This window comes from Hylaeus anthracinus, unplaced genomic scaffold (assembly GCF_026225885.1).
Source record: "Hylaeus anthracinus isolate JK02 unplaced genomic scaffold, UHH_iyHylAnth1.0_haploid 12001, whole genome shotgun sequence".
Classification (NCBI taxonomy): Eukaryota; Metazoa; Arthropoda; class Insecta; order Hymenoptera; family Colletidae; genus Hylaeus; species Hylaeus anthracinus.
The window spans coordinates 6,452,562-6,475,731 of record NW_026534348.1 but is presented as its reverse complement, the minus strand read 5'-3'; the positions used below and the strand labels follow the sequence as shown (position 1 = coordinate 6,475,731).

The following is a 23,170-nucleotide window of genomic DNA, read 5'->3' as shown; positions in this document are numbered from 1 at the left end:
GCAATACTCTGTATCATATATCCATATTTTAATTTGCAATACTTTGTATCATATCCATATTTTAATTTGCAATACTCTGTAGCATACCTATACTATAATTTTCAATATTTTTCACTATACGTGTATTGTAAGTTGCATTACTTTATATCATATCCATAGTTTAATTTGCAATACTCTATACCATACCCATATCGTAACTTCCAATACTTTGTGTCAACCTTATATACTAATTTGCAATACTCTGTATCATACCCACAGTTTAATTTGCAATACCCTTTATTATACCTATAGTTTAATTTGCAATACTCTATACCATACCCATATCTTAACTTGCAATACTTTGTGTCAACCTTATATCCTAATTTGCAATACTCTGTATCATACCCACAGTTTAATCTGCAATACTCTGTATCATAACTGTAATTTTTGTCAAAACCAACATATCTAACTCTTAATTATTTGCGTTATGAATGCAACAGGAGGCAGACGCAACTTTAATAACATTAGAAACACAAAGTATTTCGAAAACAACAAATATTCCAAAATATAGGTTATATCGAAACAAAGACTTAAACTAAATAGTCGCCAATAAAAAAAAAAGAAAGAAAAGAAAATATATTGTATAAATTTTGTAAGTAATTTACTGCATACAATATGTACAAAGACGTTTATAATTTTCTAATACGTATTACGTATATTATTAAATACTGTATCAACCAAAGTGATAATAGGTTAATACATTGGCTGTATTTATATAGTATATCTGGGTATGTTACCTGTGAGTAGTATGATATGCAATAACAAGTTTTTAAAACACTGTTATTTTACACGTGGAATTCTTAAAACATACCTACACCAACCTCCGTCGCCACTGGATGCCAGGTTCGAATAACAAGAACTCATCATCGTAACATGCGCGTCGCAAAAACCTGAGCCTGCAGTGCTGTAGTTATAGAAAACAACGAATGATAACTATGATCCCATAGCAACAGCTGACGCCAAAACCAGGAAAATCGTTTTCTTAATTATAAAAAATGTCTTTCGTCTGTAAAATTATTTCAACTTCCATCCCTATGTTATCATTTATCCACACAATTAATGTTATTGCATGCTAAGAAGTACTTCCAATTTTCATTTATAATTCTATTTTTCTTTGGGGCGACTAAGGGCGCCAGTTTTATGGTCATGTCAGATACTTTACTGACGGTAAAACCAGTGCGCATGCGCGACTGGTAGCCAAGTCTGGCACCACTCCATCGTAACGGGCGTTCGAAACAATACGTAGTGCCCTCTACAATATTCCCTCTTTGAACATAAAGAAATTATATATATCCACTAACATTGTATTTACAAAGAGAAAAGAATCTTCGAATATAAATATGTTCACGACTCTCGAAAGCTGATTTAATTTACGATTGATTCCTATAAAAAGTAGAGAAAATATAAACAAGGCGCCATGCTGTTTCTTTCGTTTCAGGATCAAACCCTAGTGTCATGGCCACGGTTGGGGAAAGTGTTACGACTTTGTACGTTCAAATTGTGTTAAAAATCTTTTATAAATACGCCTTTCAGTAAGAATGCTAATGAAGGGGTGGCGTACAATTCTCGTTCACATTCTTATCGCCTGGAAAACGTCGGATTAACTTTGGATTAAACGCGAGCGCGACGTTTACGATCAAGTGAACATCTGACAGAAGCGAATTGTGCAGGAACGACGAAGAAAACCGCCGTAAAGTTTCTACGGCGTGAAAGGAACGGAAACAGAGGTTAGCTTATTGAACACACTACCCTAGTCAGTTAAGATGGTAGTCATTATGTTTGCGTGTGGTGGGGGTATATATATATATATGTGTACACAAGTGATGTCATTGATATCAATTTAGTTAAAACGCTTTAACAAGGAACCAGCAGAAGAAAACGAATTTTCGTGAATAACGGTGGCTGTGAGAACAATAGTCGTCTTGTCGGTTTCGTGTCTAGTATCGTTTCAGGAACGAGTCGATATTAAACTGTTTACAGTAGCGAACAATTGATAATTCTGTGTATACAGGGTGTCTCGCGCGAAGTGTTGCCGAGGCGGTTTTCTCCGAAACTATCGAAGATAGCGTCAAAATTATTTCCCTACATTTTGCGGCTTACAGAATTGCTTATATAATATATCCGATTTCGAATAACGTCTGCGTGTAATTATAGCATGGAGATAATGGGAAAAATTCTTGGACAGATATCAAATTTCACAAAATCGGGCGCAAATAAATATCTTATGATCTGTTACATGAGAAATAAATATTAAAATTTGAAACATTAATTGTAATATTACAACAATTAATGAATGAAGATTTAATTATTTAGCCAACTTACCGTTGAGAATAAATCGATTTATGTGTTTACCATTCGAATAAAATGTTACCCATCTTTGTTCTGGCATCCCTTTAATAATTTTAGATAGAACTATTTGCGAATAGTTCTTTTGAGACAACAAGTGTTGTTTATCTATAATTTTTATTGTGTGATCTAGTTAAGCATACTAAATGTCATTTTTTACGCGAAAGCTTTACTCGGAGATTTATTAAAGACATAATAGTAACAGCATGAACAAGTATCTATTGATCTAGAAATTTATTGTAATGTGTTTAAGAAAATTTAATATAACGAAAAATAATTACAGTAATTACAAAAAACTCAAAGTATTCAGTTCCTAGGCATCTTTATATGAATGGGGAGCGTTTTTTTTTTTTACCGATCGGAAAATATTTATTTACGAAGCGTAAATTACAAATCAGCATAAATACATAAACAAATATTAATATCTATTGTATGATACAGTTCATAAATAGTTATGAAATAACAATGGCAGTTCTAGAAACAACTTGCAAGACATTAATTTATTCTTACAAATATTTCTCGATATCTCTTATTTCGAGAGACTGATGCGAAAAGTAACTTAAACGTCGAAAACTTCGAAATTAATAGAAAGAAACATATCAGATTCAACACACTTTCAATTAGATATCAGCCGATTAAGGATTGTGTGATTTTGTTGTCTCTTCATATGATATCTTGATTAGTGAATAGATTAATGTATTTAACGATAAGATCAATTAACGGAAGAATTTTTTATTCGGTTCACCGATTTCCTAATTGAAACGGTACGTTTTTTTTACGCATTTTCACTTTTACTTTTTTAATTTTATTTTTGTTTTTATTTTTTATTTTTATACTTTTATACTTTTTTTTATATTTGTCATTTTATGGGTGCATCGATATTCCTTGTTCTTTATTTGCTTTTTTAATTTTGTATACGCCGAAATAAATAAATTTAATTAAATATCTGACAAAATTATAAGTATTTTGTTTTTTTTTCGATTTACACGATATTCTGAGAAAGCAAGAGACACCCTGTATAAACTCTCCTCTTCTTCTGGGTACTAGGTTTCTCTCTCTTACAATCTCTTTGTCCTCTTTCTCTCTTCGTTCGTCGTTTCTTTCCCTTCTATCTGTTTATTCATAAGTATTAAGAGTAGAGAGTACCTTCACTCTATTCCGAATGAGTCTTCGAATGGATAAGATTGAGTGGAGAGAAACATACAAGTCGATTGCGATCCAATCGAAAATTGACGTATTATTCCATTGGTACTATTTGACAGATAATTAGAAGTGCGACGATAAACACAGGGAGCAAATATGCAGTGCTTATAAAATTCTCATTGTACAGTGATCGTGAAGGTAAGGAAGTTGGAAATATTCATGAGTTTATAACCAGAACACAATTAATTGACACTGCAAATCAGAAATATACAAATAGGCTTCCGATAGGTAAAGTGTTAAGCAAATAATAACGTATGTTCTTTGTTGGATTTTATAACACTTTGTAGATCAAACAATTACTTTATTTAAGTTATTCTTGTCATGCTTTGAAAACGAATTTATTTAATAAGAGAAGAACAATTCGTAAAAGGAATAATTTCCAATATATCAAATTATTTTATCAATAGAAAATTAGATCATTGGGATACAATAGAGAAGATTGGAGGAACAAGTATTTTCTTTGCAACGACTTTCATAATTCACATTGCAATAAATGCTGAATTGGAATAAATTGCTGAATGAGGTTCTTCCTTGATTTTATGATATTAGTTGCCACTTATCAGCTATATATTGTACATTGAACAAAATTTATCTATTGTAATCACTTTTAACAGAAAGCATCTTATCTTCGAAATGATAATTGTAGCAGCAACTTTAAGTTATTGTCTTTAATTACATTACAGTTGTGTTAGAGTATATTAAAAATTTGATCCAATACAAAATTTGGAATAATGATACCAGTGTATCCTTATAACAGGGTTACAGCAATGTCTAAGAAGACTAATTGCAACAAAATGTTGGTTCATCAATTATCATCAGTGTTACCTGATGATAGGCCAATCACAGCCATAAGTGTTGTTGAAGATATAGATAAGTGTCCGCCAAATTTTACAGTGGTAAGATTAATAATTTTTGCAATTAATACATTTTATTTCATGTTTGTAAATGTTTTTTATTGTAATAAATAGACTGTAATTTGTATGTATTTATTTATGGTGCCTGTATGATTTTTCTCAAAATTGTTGATAGTTTTGATTTGTTTAAGGCTAACAATATATATTCAGAATTTTTGTTTATTCATCTGTCTAAATGTTTACTCCATTGTACCTAAAAAATAATTTGTTATATTTTGATAATATTTTGTTGGCATGTAGACATTTTTTTACTTTAAAAAAATAAACTATTATAATAAAATCAAAATAAGAAGCTACTATAATATAATATAGTATTTCATTGTACATAAAATCCACAGTCTAATAAGTTACAATAGATGATTTTATAAATCTTAATTTTAATACATTGTGGCATGTATTATAGTCATTTTCATTATTTTATAATTCCTGTAGATTTCAAGAACATACGATCAAGATACTGATGCCGATTTAGGGAGAGAAACTGGACTGTTCATTAAAAAAAGAGCCAGATACATATGTTTTTCAAAGACTGAAGGGTTACCTCATTGTGTGGTCGAAGATCTAGCAGTCATTAACGAACGAGATGCTCCGCCAGAAGGATACAGCATGATTTCTTATACTGTAGATTCAAGTGAGCATACGTAAGACTGATCAGAATATTGTTTAGCAGAAAACCATTTTCGTTTAGTACATTGCGATAACGAATTTTAGTGCAGAAGGCATGGAGGAAGAAACAGTTGTGCTATAAAGTTAGAAATAAGGAATTATGCTTGAAAGCAGTTACAGACATTATTATATGTAGTAGGATTGCGCACAAAGTGTATACATCTAAAATGGCTCCTAACGGTTTTGTCGCAGCTGGGTATGTGTAATTATTTATGAACTTACTTTAAAATTGAGTATATATATTTCGTTTATTATTAATATCATCAATCTTCGTCTTTAGATACTCGTCGGGAAATTAAAATTTTTTAATAATAGCAATTGTAATATTTTCACTAATAATATGTTCACGTTAAATTAGTTGTAATTTTGAAAGAATTTTCATAACGTTAATACTATTAAAAAAATATTAGTTTCCTAAAGAGGACTTAAAAATGAAGGTCGAATTGTTGAGAAAAAGATATGTTTGTAATTGCTCTGGAAAGTCTAACAAAAAGTTTATCATTGCTAATTTATTTGTCATCCATATTTAAACCAAACATGCCCCTTTTCAGTGTCATAAATGGAGTTTGCGTTTGCTACAAAACCGTGGATATTGTAAATGGGAATTCCAGTTCGCAATCATATGTTAATATAGAGTGAGTATTAATTTGATTTAAAAAATAATTAAAACCCTATTCATATGTAGCTATCGATACATCTAATTCTTCATTTGTAGTTTATTTCAAAATGCATCTCCAAATCCATCAAATGGTACACCTCATAGAATACCTCCTGAAAGACCACCGAAACCAAAGTTTTCACCAAAACCGACAAATGGAATTTACCCGCCAATTGGAGGAAATACGGGGAAGGAGCTAGACGAATCTAGTGACAGAGATTATGAAATTTTAAGTCCTAGTGCAAGAATCAGGCCCACAAGACCTGCTCCGCAACCACCTTCGTCATCAGCCGTTGGATCCACATCAATTTATGGTACACTGCCAGGATCTTCCGATTTGGATGGAGTCCCCTTCGTTCTTCATCCGCGTCTTAATATTCATTCGGATTCCTCTACTGTAAGTCAATTTTACTATAATATTGTACATTGATTTCTGTTTATTTTTAACAATCTCATCGTTTACAGCATAAACTCCCCACAATCAAAGTCTGGACTCAGAAAGACTTGGACAAGGAGGTAAGTTAAAAATGATGTTACTCAAAATTGATGAAATCCCCCTCGAAAGATATACTTCAAATTTTGCATATTTGTAGACCTGTGTACCTAGTCGTGGTCAATTTTTCTTGTCAATTCTCCTTCTGCAATTCAGACTTTTGTAAATGACTATAAGTTTGTTTATAGTTTAACTTTCTAATTTTCTTGTATATAGAACTGTGATTTTCAAAAACAGCTAAGTAACTATCTCATCCGTGATAGAACCTAGGAATTGACGATGACCACATAAATATACGAATATGTATATTTCGAAGTAAATTCATGGGGTTGAGAATAGAGTACTGTGATTAATGTTCGTAACACGTTAGTATGATAGGATTCTTACATATTTTTGTTTTCCTTCCAGTTCTGTTATGATTTCCGCGCGGAAAGAGAAACGTGAAGAAACCACTGTGCCAAAACCAATTGTGTGATTCTTCGCGCAATTATACAGCTATATCTATACATTTGTATTGATAATATAGCACTAGCCAAGTGTAATAGAGTGCCTGAACGAGTGATTACTAAACCCGCGAAAATGGAATCCTTTATTACATTTACCGGTGAGATGTTCGAGTTTCATAATGTCCATTTTCCGATATACTTTTCTCTCTTTCATGTCCTATTTAGATTTTGATACCAGTGACAGTTAGCGTTGTATTTTTATAGAGTTGCGTTGTATTTTTATAGGTAGTAGAAGTTATATATAATTGTATCATATGTTCTAGTTGTTTATAAATCATTACAGAATATTTAACATTGTACTGGCGTACTCCTATTCTTAAATCAAATTTAAGATTTTTTCAATAAAGTCATCTTTAATTTTATTTGCAACAAAAAAATGAGTACATTCGCATGTTTATCCTACAATTGACTTTTGACAAATATATATGTATATTAAAACATATACATACGGCTGTTCTTTCCCAACTGTGCTAGTCTAGTATATATTTTCTATAACAAAATTCTAAATTATTATTTGATTATGATTTTTAATGAAAGAAAAAGTAGTAATTCAAACAGAACATATTTAATATTTGTACAGATTTATCTATTTGTTGCACATTTTTCATAACAAAATATAGGTTTCAATAACATAAAATTGTTTCGATTTTCTATAATAAAAAACAACAAAACGAAACCGTTTCCACAACAGTGATACTAATTTCCGCGGTAAACAAATTTATTCGCAATCTCACAGCAGATAAATCAAGTTAAGATACTTTACTATGACTTAAGACTTCATTTATACTTTATTTATTGTTTTCATTAGTCACACCATAAATATGTATGAAATATTTTATTAAAATATACAACACGAAACACTCCTTATGTTGAAGCTGTTATAAATAAATTAATTCCTATGTTTTCCCACTTTTTTTGCAAAAAACAAAAAATGTGAAAAAGCATTACATTAAAAAGGGATTATCGATAATAATTTACATTACATTATATCTTACACTCGAAACGTGTTTTACGATGAACTGTGTCGAAATCACAGTTTGAATATTCACAGTCATTAATTCTTGTTTGTTTACATTGATCTTTAAGAATACACAAGAGCAGCTACAGCTAGTTACAGGAGTATGCATTCTGCTTCAATTGCTGATTTCAAACAATTGATGTATTTTTAGAACAAAATGTTATGGAACATTACCTTTGAAAAAGAAAATTATCAAATTATTTCTTGGTTATTTATATGTTCATGGATTAATAACCATTATATTAAATAATGAAGTTACTTTGGTAATTTAGAATCACGGAAAATACAAGATTGAAAAAATGATTTAAAATAAAATTTCTTCAAGTTTCAAACAGTGTATATTTTTATACATAAGGATCCTATAGCATTTACCCTAAAATGACATCAACAATCTGGCCAGTGATCGAAGGAGTACGGATATATTTCAGACTCACTATACTGGAAAATTATCACTCTTTGTCACGAGTTTCTTGTCGGAACAGGTTGGTTGGCAAAACATGGGCCAGTCGTCAGACAAACGGCCCAGTCCAATGTCTGACATGAGTGGTATTATTAGTCGTAGATACACCGTGCTTCTCCAACACCGCGGTCGCTTTAATCTTATTCTTATACTTCACGTCTTTCGGTTTCAGCATACTTTTGTGATTACTCAACAACCTCGAAGGCGTTAGGATGGATTTATTGCTAAGACCCGTTGCTTCCAGGAAGTGATCGTAACCGCTGCTCGAATTAGTCGCAGCAAGAGGAACATTATTATTGTCTTTGGTTGCGGCAGTTTTCTCGTTCTGACTAACCGTAGCGACAAGATTGCCAAGTCTCTCCGAACCGTCGCCCTCTGGTCTGTCAGGATCATCTGACAGATTGCATTCGTCCAGATTAAATTCTTCAAAGTTCTGTCTGATATCAAACTCCTGGTCGAACTCTGGATGAACATGCTTCTCCTTCGTTTTGCTTCTTTCCTTCGCTGGATCCTCTGTCTCACCACCAATCTTGAACTCCTCGAAGTGACGAACGATGTTCGTGACCCTGGGTATCTTCTTCGTTTGTTCACCACCGGTATCGTGATTTTGTCGCGTTCGGAAGGAGGAACGAACATTGTTGAACCTGTTCCTCCAGAAGTTCCCCTCTTCATTGATTCCCGTGACTTTGTTAATGGCTTCTTCGAAGTTCAGGCTTCTAGCCGACGTCACATTGATGCCTGCAGACTTCAACGGGGAGGATATAAAGCCGAAAATCTTCTTGCCGTGCTCGGAGGAACTGGACTCGAGCAAGGGCTGCTTCTTGCGCGTTTCGTCGATCAGGAACGAGGGACTAGGGATCTTCTTCAAGATCAACGTGTTATTTTTGAATTGCGGCTTAGGCGGTAACGCTGGAGGCGTTTTGGGAGGTGGTGATATTATCTCAGGAAGTGATTCTATGTCCTCGTAGTCGAGGTTCTTGGCTATGGTCAATCCCTTCGTAGACATTTGCAGACAGGTTTTCTCTTCGATTCTTTCTAGCTTCAAAGGAGGATTTGTTGCATTGATTGAGGTCTTTGTCTTCTGTGAAGTCTGCGGCGAGGGGAATGTCGCGTGTCTGGTTTCCTTTACTTCGACCTTTGGCTCTATAATAACAATAGGAATGGCTTTCGACTCCTCTGATTCCTCGAGGCTTGACTCGTGATTGCTGATTTTATTTGCAATAGTCAAGGGAACTGTTTGAGCGAGACTCATTCCGAACTCGTCCTCTGTAGCAGTGGGCTCGAAGCTGCTGGCAGGGACATCGTTGAAGTCATTGCTAGATACTTCCTTTTCTGTAATGGCTTCTTCAGAGTTCTTCCTTTCCATTTCAGAACCCACCGACTCGATGTCGGATAACCTTGCTGGTTGAAACCGAACGATTCTTCCTCGGTGTTTAAACCTCCTAGGTACCGACATAATGTTTTCCTCCTCCTCCATGTCTCTCAGAAGGATCTGGTTCACACATTCTAAAACGGAGTTGTGGTTACTGTTTGGTCGATACGTGCTGTGCCTGAAAACGTCGTCGTTGATCCTATCCTCGTCTGGGTCACTGTACCAGTTCCCACTGGTCTCTTCCACGGTCTGTTCCTCCTCCATTTCCATTTTTGGAGATCTGTAAAAATATTAGATATTAGATAGTTTCAGTTTAAGGCGTCTGAACTAAAGTCTATCATAAGACACGATAAAAGTGTTTTCACGTTCTTTTGTTCGTTTGATGTCTTGGTTATACCGAGTTGATGTGTCACATACACATAGCACAAACAAAGAAAAACTATCAACATTTTATTCGCTTTTTCTAGATCTCCATTTGTCTTGCACTACTATACCTACATTACCACTTTCCAAAGTTTCCTACTGTGTTCCAGTTCTGGATTTAATCGACCTGTTCTACACGTGTTTATCGCACGGTAGCTGTTGGAACGTTCCAACAACATCAAAAGAGACACTTAACGACCACTCGAACGTCGTCTGGATCTAGAAACTACAGACGGTGGTTAATGATCCATAACATGAACAACATATATGTACAGCTTGAGTAGACGACAATCGAGAAACTCGTTCAGTGTCAATGCATTTTCAAACTGGTGACAAGGCAATACCGTCGAAACACCGAAACCGACACTTTTTAAAGGATTTAATAGTTTAGAAAGTAAATTATATAATTAGTGTACTTTATGAGGTATCCTTTTAAATTTATTTCCTATTATTTTCTTTGCTTCGTTGGATAATTTACTATGCTCTGAACTTATTTCTAATTCTCAAGGACAGAAATATTTTTTTCCTACAAAGAGACACATAGGATGTGGTTAAATAGCATGTACAACGCGGGTACAAGGTAATTTCTTATAAAAAAAAATTAGAAGAAAAAAAAAAAGAAAATTTTATCATCTTCGTATTTCCTCATAAGAAATCACTTCATACCCAGTTGTACATGTTACTCGGTCTCATCCTGTATGAACATCGAAAAGTTTGTCCACCACTGCCATAATACGTACGCTCATGGTTAAAGACTCCAATACTTACACAGTGCTGTCGTTATTGTTGTTACTGCCGTTATCGTTGGTACTATTATTGTTACTATAATCTTCATTCGTTTTCGACGTTTCCGGTACGGTGTTTCCCGCGTGCTCCGTGTTCCTAGAAATGGTCTCGTTGCAAGCGTTAACGTAAATAGGTTCTTGCTCCTTTTCCTCGTCCTCCGAGGCGAAATTACAGTCCATCCCGTCGTCCTTGCTCTCCGTCCTCGCGATGCTCATGGCTTCGATCGTCTCCTTGGTTTTGCAAGCCTTCTGCGTCTTCGACCTACCGACTCCTATCCTCTTTTTGGCCAACTTGGTACAGCTCTCCGTGATCGTAATTTCGTCGTCGTTGTCGTCGTAGATCATCGTCGTCTCGTTCTCGCTGTCGGTAACCATCGTCGGTGTATACCTGCTGGATTTGTTCAGCGTCGAGCCAGGCGACACGTCCGTGCTCTCGCCTTCACAGAAACCCTCCGTACTGAGCAACGAAGGGCTGCCCTCCGTGGTGGTCGTGATAATAGACACGTCCGTGTTCTCGCTACTCGTTAAACTCGTTTTTGAGATATCGCTGCCAGCGAAGCTGTGAGTCTTCTTAACGCCTCTGTCCAAGTCTTCCAGCACTACGGACGGGCTCAGCTTCGTGATTATCTCGCATTTTAAGTTCCGAATGTCCTTGCTGATACCGCTATCCTGCCTGGAGTCCACCTGAAATCACAAAACGCACGTCTGTCAGGAAACGGTTAATTTTGGCCAAGAGATTCCGAGTTAATTTGAGGCTTTCTTGGGTTGGATTTTCATGGTGATATTAACTGGGACTTTCGGGCGTAGGCAGCGTTTTTTTGGACAACATTTCACGGACGCCAGGTCTCAAATGATACGCTGATCTTGTACAATCAATTTTAGTTGAATAAGAATCTCTGATATTGCGTTAACCTTTTGCGCTCGAGGCATTCTTCTATAGAATCAAATCCAGCCCATTTTTAGAACAAATTTCTGTAAACCCGAAAGCTCTGCTTCGAAAGGAGACATCTACGAACATTCATGACTCGATCTATTATTATTTCAATGAATAATTAGCTGTATTCTGATACATGTAAAATTGAAAATTGTACATCTAAATCAGGTAATCTGGATCGCGAAGGTGAAGACTTCCACGCGTTTTCTACGTAGGAGCACTTTCGTGACATCGTTTCCGACTTTCTTCAACAATATGAAGACTTACTTCGATGCTGGACGCTTGCAGATCGCACTCCTCGATGTTGCTCGTCGTTTCTATCTTCATCGAGGCTGATATAAGCGTCTGCTCGCGCTTGCATTTGATGTAGTTTTTGGTGTAACGTCTAAGCCTGGCGATTTCCAGCTGCTGGTTCCTGATGACGTTGTCCTTCTCGCATAGCAGTTGCCTGATCGACTTTTGCTCCTGCTTGAGCCGCGCCTCCAAGACCAACAGGGCGCGAAGGATCCGCGAGAGTTGCTGATCCCGGAGCGTCCTCTCGGACTCGTGACCCGTGGTGCGGTTGTCCAACTCCTTCACCAGGTCGCGGCATCGCCTCGTGGCTGTCTTCAGGGCCTCCTGGGTGCGAACCAGCTCTTGCTTTAGTGTCCGCACCTCGGTTTCCATCTGCAAAAATCATTTCTTTCATTAGAGAGGCCGAGCTATTATTTATAAATAGTATTCTGTACATGATTGTTAAAGTTTTCAGGATTTCATGATTTCGGTACATTTCTATTGGGGCTCGCTCGACTAGTAAAGTTGAAAAGGGATAAATAAAGTTTCCCTTTGGAGATTGGTTATTAACAGACTGCGGATGTTTACGCGATAGATCATATCTGTTGTATGTTATCAAGAAAATAATAAGTTCTATAATGGTAAGATACTGTACGTAGTTAATATTTAAAGGATGGTTACGTGTTAATATAACACTAAAAAGGATTTAGAATTAATTCATTTTTTTAAGTTAAGTTTAACGCTACAAGCTTGTTAAATTTACCAACTATTCATATTAAACGATTCTATTCAACGTACAGCTTGCGTTATCGATTTACACGAGCATGATGTATGTTAAATTAATAGAGAAATATTGGTGGACCGGTTAGAACACGCGATTTCTGTTGAATTTAGCAGAAAATATTCGACAGCCTAAGGGTCCTAGTCAGTGATGGGCAAAACCCTAGGCTTCGAATCGATCTGAAGTTTGCCGATGCGTTTGTCTCGTTTCCTTCTTTTGAACATTTTCCAAAGAAGGAAACGAGACAAACATATCGGCAAACTTCAGATTTAATGGAAGCCTAGGATTTTTTGGCCATCGCTGGTCCTAGTGCACTGATTTCCTCGAGGGCCATAATGGTATCGAGACGGCCCTGATCGGGGCCCCGTCGAAGGTTAATCCGCCACTGGTCTAGACCCGCTAGTTTAGAGTTCCCAAAATCGAACAGCAAGACACGCTGCAAGTATACTCCGTCGCGACGTACGACCTGAAGGATGAACAATGCGAACGGCGAGAGGCGAAGACTTTCGCTTTGTTCGGAGGAAAGATAAGTCTCGAAGGTTGACTCTGGAGGAACCCTGGAATTCGTCCAGGTGTAGTCTCGACGAGGGCGAGGACCGGAAGGACCTGACCTGCAGAAGCTGGGAAGCCGAGCAAGCAACAAAACACGAAAGGGGGGCCGGTCGAAATACCGAGGGCAAAGGGATTCATTGTTCGACTCTTAGCTTAAGGTCCATTCTATTTCTACTTGCGTTTCTTTCGCGTTTCTCTTGCGTGCGAGAGAAATCTGAATCAATTGGGATCAATCCGTCAGTGGATATGCGATTGTAATGTTAAAACATGGCCGATAACACATTTTTTATTAGTTGACTGGTTGAACAAGTAATTATTTAATTTAATCAAATTAATTCAACACGTTCCCTACTACGTGTATCATTTATGGTATCCAGGGCCGGCATTCTCTATAAAGGTGGCTGGGTGCAAGAAACCATTTGGGGCTCTAAATCTTTTCTAAAATAAAAAAAAAAGTACAAACACGAACATAACTATTACTAATGCACGCTTATTTAATGTGCGATTTTGTTTTTGCTAACATATTAATTGTTTCAGACAAATTACAAGTTTTTGCAATTTCTTTTCCGATGCTTGATACAGCAAGTGCATTTAAACGTTCTTTGAATTCTTCGTTAATTGTAACTTGCTGAAAGAGCGCCCAGCACTTGGTACAGTTATTGGCAACGTAAAGAAAAGTTTTAACACGGTTAAATAACTCGTTATAATTATTATTTGATATGTATCGCAATCACGTTTTGTGCGTTATTTACATCCCTTTCATTCAAAATCAAATCCCAATTGATTGGTAGCAAATCAAATTTCCTGAATTAACTTTTCATCCACATCTTTCTTATAAAACTTTACAAAGTTTTTGGAACATTTTTCTAATTCATATTCTTCTCAAGTTTTTACAAAAATCCAGAATTAGTGTACAAAAGACCACGGACGGAGGTACGTTTTGGTACTTCCTTTTTTTGAAATCCATTTAAAGTTAGTTAACTTATATAGAAAATTCAGAGAAATTATTATTATTGCATTTAAATGATGCATTTATCATGAAGGTACAATATAAAAATCAACTCATAAAAATGAAATTAAATAAACAAATATTCCGGCAACGAATAAATTGAATAAAACGCATGTATTAAGTATTAAGTTATTGATAATATTTGAAATTACGATATATTCTTTTACCAGTACTCGAGAAAATAAACATTGTTACATTCTATACTCGGAATTTTTGATTTTTTGTCCATTAAGGGACACACACCGCGCGACAGTGCGAATAATTCACGCGCGTTCGATGCTCGGCTGTAGGGATTGTTCAGACAAGTCTCGAGCCCTGTGCAATTAAATGGCGAGATGCTGATCGCGGCGAGAAGGAGAAACGCGTCTTTTCAATTAAGGAACACTTCAAGGTAACGGAACCGAGCCAAGGATATCTAAGACAGGGACTCGAGTCCACTTCCTAACGTTTCACGAATTTCCTCCTAATGGTTCCGATGTCCACGACAATGCCATTGTGTACAATTGTGAAATGCAACTAGTTGGAGGACTTCTAAAGAATATAAATATTAGCTTGGCCCTTGGCGTGCAAGTTCAAATTCAGATTTTAATATCGCGTATGTATTCTTTATCTGAATTCCTATTGAATTCCCATGAACTTTTTACTTATATTTCTATACAAATTCATTGTATTATTATATGCGTTCAAATATTATTTTTCTTTTCTACTCATTTGATAAATTATATTTTATATAAATTATATTTATTATATAAATAACTATTCATAGTAAATGTTTTCAAAACGATTGTATTCAAAAGTAAATGTTTTTAAATTATAGAGCACGGAGCTCCAAATATTTTCCCAGGCGCATCGGACCTCTGATAAATTATATTTTAGGAGCGATTACAACTAATATCACTTATCTAGGAAATAAATATTTCGGTATATATATTCCCAAAACAGGATACCACTACCTAATATGTCATTAATAGACTGCGGATCATTATGGATTCATAGAAAATTTTAATTCTGCGAGAAACTAAAAAATGCAAACAATATGCAAGAATATAAAAAAACATTGAAAGTAAAGTTCATGTTACAATGTTTGCAGAGTAAGATAAATTCCTATTTAGGTTCAATTTTTGTAGGCAATTTTTGTAGGTTCGCGAAGATTTTATTTTGCCTAAAGATCCGCGGTCTAGCGATAACGAAATAATCAAGTGTAAATAAATAAGAGGAAAGACGAAAACTCTTTTGTTTCTTTTCACGATTTTCTCCAAAATTGATCGGTACCCTACATGCTCCCAAAGTTTTGACACTTAAATTAGAGACACTCTGTATATGTATATACACGTCCTTCTATACATACAATATATACACGAGTATAAGTGAATACACTAATATAGGGAATAAGAGAATACACTCATTAAATATACAGGATCTACCTATTAAGTTATGCCACCATTTCTTAAGTATTTCTGATAGTCCAATTAGATAATGTTTTAGATCAAAGTTTATCAGTTCTCGATGAGCTACACGTTTGCATATCTTCAAATCTGGAAAAATGCTTTTTCCAGATCCGCAGTCTAGTCATGAAGCATCACTTGCAGTAAAAATCGAGAGCATTTGTCCAACGCGACAGGCCTACTTGAAAAGTTACGCCGACCGTGCTATTCCCTAGCAGACCGTGCATCGTTTCGGGCTCTTGCAACAGGCATCTCGAACTAAAGATTCTGGATCCTTTGCCAGTAAAAAGGAGCGTTTATTTGAAAGTAAATGCTGGTTCAGTGTCCATAAAGTCAGCACCCGAAGATAAGAGATGTTCGGCCGACGAGGAACGACCAAACGCGTAATAACAGAACCGGCGCGGGCGAAGCAATGTCGATGTCGTTTTCGTTTGACTAGAACAACCGTTTGCAGGAACATCGTTGTCAGTAGCGCGATAAGCTAGAGTGGCGGTGAATTTATGGAAGCGGTAACATCGCAGGAAGTCGCAAATTTTCGTGGCCTGTACGCGCTGTAATTACTACACGTACAGCAGCGGTTGCTGCGAGAAACGTGTCTTCTTCGTTGTCGGGTCAAGTATCGGATCGTGTTAGAACAGGTCTGAATGTATCAAAATGATCGAAAATAAATGGAACGTGCAATTTTGGAGTAAATCGTGAACAAAAAAAAAAAAAAAAAAAAAAGTTTTCGTCTTTCCTCTCATTTATTTACACTTAATTATTTCGTTATCACTAGACTGTGGATCTTTAGGCAAAATAAAATCTTCGCGAACCTACAAAAATTGCCTACGAAACTTGAACCTAAATAGGAATTTATTAGGTTGTCCCGAAAGTTTCTTTCGTTTTATTAATAATTAATGTATACACAATATTTGATGTTTTCTGTTACATTACTGAATTGTGTACGATTCATTTCGCTTTATTACTGTTACAGCATCAATGTCTAAGAAATTGGATTGTCTATTTCTATAAACACTGCCACAGAAAATAATTGAATGCAACTCACGAAAGAAACTTTTCGGACAACCTGATATTTTACTCTGCAAATATCGTAACATAATCTTTACTTTCGATCTTTTTTATATTCTTGCATATTGTTTGTATTTTTTAGTTTCTCGGAGATTAAAATTTTCTATAAATGCATAAAATATTGTGGCGTCGAGAGTCGGGCGACGAAGTTGACGCGTTTATTACGCTTTCTTTTGGATTCGAATTAAGTATTGCAGTAAAATAAGTAGCATGTGGCTTGTGTGGCAGAGCGTTTCACAGTGTTCAATTTATTAAATAAATTATATATTAAATGAATTATTTATTCACCTGAACGGTGTTTATCGTTTTGCACTGCAAACCTTTCAACAAATATATATATATATACACATATATTTATATATATATATTATATATATATATTATATATATATATTATATATATTATATATTAAAATAGGAGAAGAAAGTATTATTAAACATTATCAACTCATACTGTTTTGTAATTTTACAGTCGTGCCATTGCATGACGATTGCATTGCATCGGATGATCGAGGTTACGGGTTCGACAATTCAAGATCGCTATACACGATTTCCGGTTCGGTTGCACGCGATGCGAGCGTCATACGGCTACTTTAAAACTGATCTTTTCCCAACTCGGCGAATTCATATTGCATGACGTCAGAAGGAATCTCCCCAAGACTGCGGGAATATGTATTTAGTAATGTCTAGAAAGTGCAGATGACTTTGTCCATGCCCTGAATGCCAGCGATTGTAAATGAGTAAGCACTATAGCCTGTCGCAATCAATCATAAAACGGTATTTAGAATTAGAAATTCAGGTAAATTAAATTCAAATTCATTTGCACAATTTCATCACTAAAATTCAATGAAATGAATCGCAATTTACGCAAGCGAATCCGAAATAATCGATAATAATATAACGATACTTGGATATTATTCCATAATATGGTCGCCTAAACCGATAAGCTAAAGTCGTGCTTAATAGTTATCAATATAGAACGGTCGAACAATTATAAATCTTGAACTGAGTACTTAACATGGAATAAATGTTAGAAGTTTACCGAAATAAATTGGTTGGTCGTACTTGAAAAATGTAGAAAAAGTTAATTTTCAGGAGAACGAGTGTTTCCAGATTGACTATTTTCTAACAGTGAAATAAATCGGATGGAAAAACAGTATTTTATGAAAAAAAATGCATCGTAAACATCGTTGAATCAATTTTCGGATAAAAATCGTACAAATATGTGTACGTTTAGTATATGCATAGATGATTGATCTTTTAATTTAAATTTAAAATTAAAAACGTGCACAAATAACAAAGCTTGGTTTATACACTTTAATTTCGAATTAATTATACGCATTGATATATTAAATTTCAACTCTAAAAAAAACATATCTTACTCGTACATGTATTTTATGTTATTCTTACGCTGTAAATGTTTCGTTGAATTACAGTATTTATACGAATCATCGATAGAATAAAATGAGCGGCTAGAAATAGAAATAAAAATGTATGTTATAGAATGATGTATTCCACAGCGAGAAAATTAAATAGTTCGATCGAATGAACGACGCCAATAAGTCGCTGCGCGTCGATTCTATTCGATATTTGTTCGTCGAATTTTCCCCGTCTATGGCCGCGGTGTAAGAAGTTTGAAAATACGTGGACACGCTTACGAAAATCTGACACCCACATCCGTATTGAGTTCAGGTTATAAAGTGGCTCACGGAGGCGACGAAAAAGTGTGCCTGCTACTTTCTCCGTTGTTGACCGACGGTTTTTCGGTCCATCGCCATCGAGTTGCGCGATTGGAGGTCAAACGAATCGACTCGTCACAGCACAGCGAGACACCTCGTGTTGGTACAGTTACCCGCTTTGCGCTTCGAGGCGTTCGTCAAACTCTTTTCAGATTCAGAAGCCTCCGCAGAGTTTCTGAAATTCCGCCAGAAATTTCGAACGGAATATCACTTTTAAAATAACAAACATGATATGAGTATACAGGGTGTTCAGTATATTACTAGCCAGCGTTTTCCTCGTAAATGGTACATATGACAAAAAACTGTATGAGGAAAAAGTGATACTGTTTTTTGTGTACAATGTAACCAGGTAGATAAATCTTTCGTATTTCTACTTTTTTTCTGTGAAATGAAGGTGACCTTTAGATTTTTAAATGGAATGGTATATTTTGTATAGAAAAATATTGTAGAGTATCGAATTCTAAATAAAAAAAAGTATCGACCTTTGTTAGCCCTAAACACTCATAGGTAACGAGCAATTTATTACTTGAAAATTTTCTTAACGTAACATCAAGATGGAGATTCAACCTTGTCACAGATTTCCGCGGGACAGCGATGTGTACAAGCATGGAACTCCCGATGAAGCGCTAGGTGACAGTAGTACACTTGTTTGAATTTTCAAAGTAAAATTGATATTTTCGAGTAATAAAGTGAAATTAGTCGTTACCTATCGAATTTAGGTCGAAATTTAATAAAGGTCGATACTTTTTTTATTTCGAATTCGATACTCTATCATATTTTTGTACAAAAAATATACCATTCCGTTTAATAAACTGAAGGTCACCTTCATTTCTCAGAAAATAGTACAAATACGAAAGATTCATATACCTGGTTACATTGCACACAAAAAAAAAACAGTATAAACTTGTCCTCTTTCATTTTTTCGTCATATTACGTACCATTTACGAGAAAAACGTGGGCTAGTAAAGGCCTGAACACCCTGTCCGTTCTTTTTATCAGCAATTATTAGAATCGTAAAGAACATTTTTTTAAACACCCTGTAGGCAAAGAGAAACAAGTCTCCCGCCATCTTGGTGAATTTTTCTTCTAGTTCCGACCATGAAATTTTCAGTGGTTCGCGTGAAATTGTACGTGATAAAAAAATCACGCAAGTACGCGGACGACGTCTACGTGTCGCATTCTCTTCGGCAATAACTGAGAAACACACTTTCTCCGTCATTACGGCGAATAGAGATCCATAATTATCGCATGAAACGCGCAATAACTGTACGTAACCACATTTCTCCTGACCCTCTCGCGTATGCGTATCGAAATCGGCAAGTAGAACGACACGATTTCACGAAAGTCCTGTCGTATAAATGCTAAATTAGTTCGAAGACGTAAAGCAGCCCAAGTGCTTCGCGAAACAAGTCGAAAAATGAAGCAAATTTTATAGCGGGGTGGCGCGGGGTGGGGGTGGTGGAAGAATGCTTCCCGTAGCAAGGTCTCGAAATGTTTAATGCCGTTTTTGCACTGCCATACTCGCGCAAACAAGTTTTTTCATCATTAATTCCTCATTATTAAAGTCTGAATACAGGAACAGGCTAAATGTGGATGTTGACCCCGAGGATTGCTACTTCAGAGTTACGACCTAACGTTCACTTCCGAGCAAATACCTTGAAAGTAAAGATAATTGGCAAGGTAATAAAAATTTGTTTAACGAAAGTACCGAACTTTATTCAAGCAACTGATAACAACATTTTGGAAAATAGAAAAAATGACAAATTCCATATAAAGACTCAATACAATACGTTCTTTGATTAATTTAATTCATCGTTGAATAATACTGAATTAATTTTTGAAAAATTCAAGTCAAGCTTTAAATACCTTTTTCTATTTATTTCTAAAAATGTCGCAATTTAAATGAATTAAAAATATTCAAAACATGAACACATTACCTTAGAAAGCAATTGTAAAATGTTCGTAGAAAATAACAACTTAATTCTACTCTGGATAAAGATGAAGTTTGAGAACCACTGGAATAGCTATTAACACGTTGACCGCCATGTCACCCATATATGGGTGACAGTGCTGTTTACTGAAGAAATAAAAAAAAATTAATTTTGTAAGTTAAATATCAAAGAAAATGAATTTATATGAAATATTGGAATTTCGCTGAAGTTACAAAAATAAACACCACAATAAATGCATGATTATGTAGTCTACAATAGTCGGTAAATAAAATTTAATCGCAGTAGAAATTTTTAAGAGTATTAGTGTGGCAGTCAACGTGTTAAATACATTGGTACATTTTGTGTAATGTAGTAAAAGTTATAAAATGTACGAACAAAATAACAATGTAATTCTACTCTAGATCAAGACGAAGTTTGAGAACCACTGGAATAGATATTAAATACATCGATACATTTTGTGGAATGCAGTAAAAGTTATAAAATACACGAACAAAATAACAATTTTACTCTAGATCAAGATGAAGTTTGAGAACCACTGGAATAGGTATTAAATAAACTGGTACATATTGTCCTAAAACGATCAAAGATTTTTTCTATGGGATTGAAAGAGTCGAGCATCCGTGAAATGCTCAAGTCAAGACGCGTATCTTGCGATCACGAGTATAGCAGAATTGTGTCATTGTCAGGCCTTCATCGATTGCGTCAGGCTACCTTATTACAAGCGATGTAATAATTACTGTGCGACGTCTTCTATCATTTAGCGATAAGAAATAGCGTTAATAAATTTCATTGAACACCTGTGCCACTTTATTCGAGAACGATGTTCATTCACAAGTTTGGCAAACAAAAATCGCTATATTCACGACACATTACTTTGCGTAATCCTCGGTGATCATTTTTACAAATAACAACAATTATTTTTAGTAGCGTTTTCTACTTTCGTTTAATTTTTGTATTTATATCGATAATGAATATTGTGCTCGACACAACTAGCGTAAGTATTGGCGTAAGTAGTTCATTCTAAATTTCACAAGCTCTTTCCATTCGATCAATAAACATAGCACGATCGTTAAATTGATATCGTGCAATTAGAAACTTTTAATCGTTGCTTCATTTCGTGTGCAAGTATTGTTTGAAATAACAATGGGTGATTTTACAACAGTTGTAACGAGAACTTCATTGAAAACGTTTCGAACAATGATCGTGGCAGCTCTGCTGATTATCGACAAACCGCGACCGAATATTGTTCTGGAAACTCCAAAAAAAAAAAACTATATATATCTTCAAAAACAATGTTATTAATATCTACATAACGCAGCGAATTCACAATCACTTTTTTTATTTAAAAAAAAAAAAAAAACTAGAATAATAGACAGTATGGTAACCTATTGATCGATAAGCCAAATGTAATCTTGCACTGTTTGTATGAGCGCGTAATTCAATTCTTTTTATACTGTACATGCCTTTGGTGCAAAGATCCTATTTTTCATTCTTCTTCCGATCTGTTTGTTTCAAACTTAAAATATTCGGTACGTCGAACCTAAGAAACCTACTCTGTTCACGGTAACTGTAGCATTAAAAAAATTAATTGCGAATTCTTATTATGTATCACTCGAAATCGTTACCTTAATTTTGTTTTTCCTCTGAAAGAAACACTCTTATCCGATCCACGCCAGAAGATCCGAACACGTAACCAGCATGATATATATTTTCGAACTTCACAGCACAATCACACACGAGTCATGTGAATTTTATCCGATTTCGTACGTAACATTCTGTCACTGGTCCTCAAGGCATCTCTGCGTCGCCTCCTCGAGGATGCCGGTTACGAGCGTCGTCGACAATAACCGAAACCCGCCGAAGGTCACCGAAGCATTCCGAAGACCAGCGCCAACGACCGAACGTTTTCGCGTGTCTGACATATTGCACTTCGAATTCCCTAAAACAATCTTCCGACTATTTCTCCGCGAATGAAAACCTTCTATTCATGTTCGCGCTTTAATTAACTTTCGATTACGACGTGTATTCGTTGTTAATTGATTAGACGAGACGAATTCAAAGAACGCGCGACGTTAGGCGAATGTAGACGAGACGAACTTTAGTTACGAACTGGTCAAGTCAGCGAGTGGACAGTTAGGCCCAAGAGGGAGTAAAGAATGGTAGGGGGAGGGTTGAAGCAGACTCGGATTTGGGAAACAATTTGTTCGCCAATCTAATGAAAAATAATAAGAAATTTCGGAATTGCATTTCATTTGAAGGAATAAATTGTTAGCGTTGTTAGTTGGCTTGCAAACTGTACAAGGTCCATTTCTTCATGTAATATTGATTATGTACTTTTCAAAGTTAGTGTACTATTATGTACTATGTAATTAATGTACTATACAGGGTGTCTAAAAAATGTTGTAACACCTTGAAAGAAGTGGTTCGGGAGGTGATTTGAAGCAACTTTTTCCTTAGCGAAAATGTTGTCCGAGGCTTCGTTGAGGAGATATTAACGGAAAACACTGACCAATCAGAGCGCGCGTATACCGGTG

At 35.5% G+C, this 23,170-nt stretch overlaps 2 protein-coding genes across 7 annotated transcripts in view; one reads left to right on the top strand and one right to left on the bottom strand.

The window, feature by feature from the left end:
* Positions 1-1,492: 1,492 nt before the first annotated feature.
* Positions 1,493-7,124, top strand: LOC128890779 (multivesicular body subunit 12A). 2 transcript variants are annotated; one of them, XM_054149622.1, is made up of 9 exons: positions 1,840-1,963; positions 3,648-3,726; positions 4,346-4,484; positions 4,935-5,133; positions 5,214-5,364; positions 5,720-5,803; positions 5,884-6,223; positions 6,292-6,342; positions 6,728-7,124. In XM_054149622.1, exons 3-9 carry the CDS (start codon positions 4,356-4,358, stop codon positions 6,761-6,763), a joined length of 990 nt encoding a protein of 329 aa, XP_054005597.1. In that variant the 5' UTR covers positions 1,840-1,963; positions 3,648-3,726; positions 4,346-4,355; the 3' UTR covers positions 6,764-7,124. The 2 variants fall into 2 exon arrangements, with proteins under 2 accessions (XP_054005596.1, XP_054005597.1); XM_054149621.1 differs by lacking the exons at positions 1,840-1,963; positions 3,648-3,726 and adding an exon at positions 1,493-1,766.
* A 521-nt stretch (positions 7,125-7,645) lies between these two features.
* The window catches only part of LOC128890774 (J domain-containing protein DDB_G0295729-like), a 55,744-nt gene continuing 40,219 nt past the window's right edge, over positions 7,646-23,170 (bottom strand). For 4 of the 5 annotated variants that reach the window (XM_054149608.1, XM_054149607.1, XM_054149610.1 and 1 more), the window contains 3 exons: positions 12,085-12,483; positions 10,867-11,567; positions 7,646-9,955 (listed from right to left, as the gene is read on the bottom strand). In XM_054149608.1, the coding sequence (XP_054005583.1) occupies positions 8,353-9,955; positions 10,867-11,567; positions 12,085-12,483 (2,703 nt within the window). In that variant the 3' untranslated portion in view covers positions 7,646-8,352. Of the gene's footprint in view, positions 9,956-10,866; positions 11,568-12,084; positions 12,484-22,261; positions 22,677-23,170 lie in introns of those variants that run through there. The other variant, XM_054149612.1, reaches the window with a different exon arrangement.

Coding starts and splice junctions, on each gene's coding strand:
- LOC128890779 (XM_054149621.1), top strand. CDS start 4,356: ATGTCTAAGAAGACTAATTGCAACAAAATGTTGGTTCATCAATTATCA. Junction 4,485..4,934: donor GTCCGCCAAATTTTACAGTG/GTAAGATTAATA, acceptor TAATTCCTGTAG/ATTTCAAGAACATACGATCA. Junction 6,224..6,291: donor TTCATTCGGATTCCTCTACT/GTAAGTCAATTT, acceptor CATCGTTTACAG/CATAAACTCCCCACAATCAA.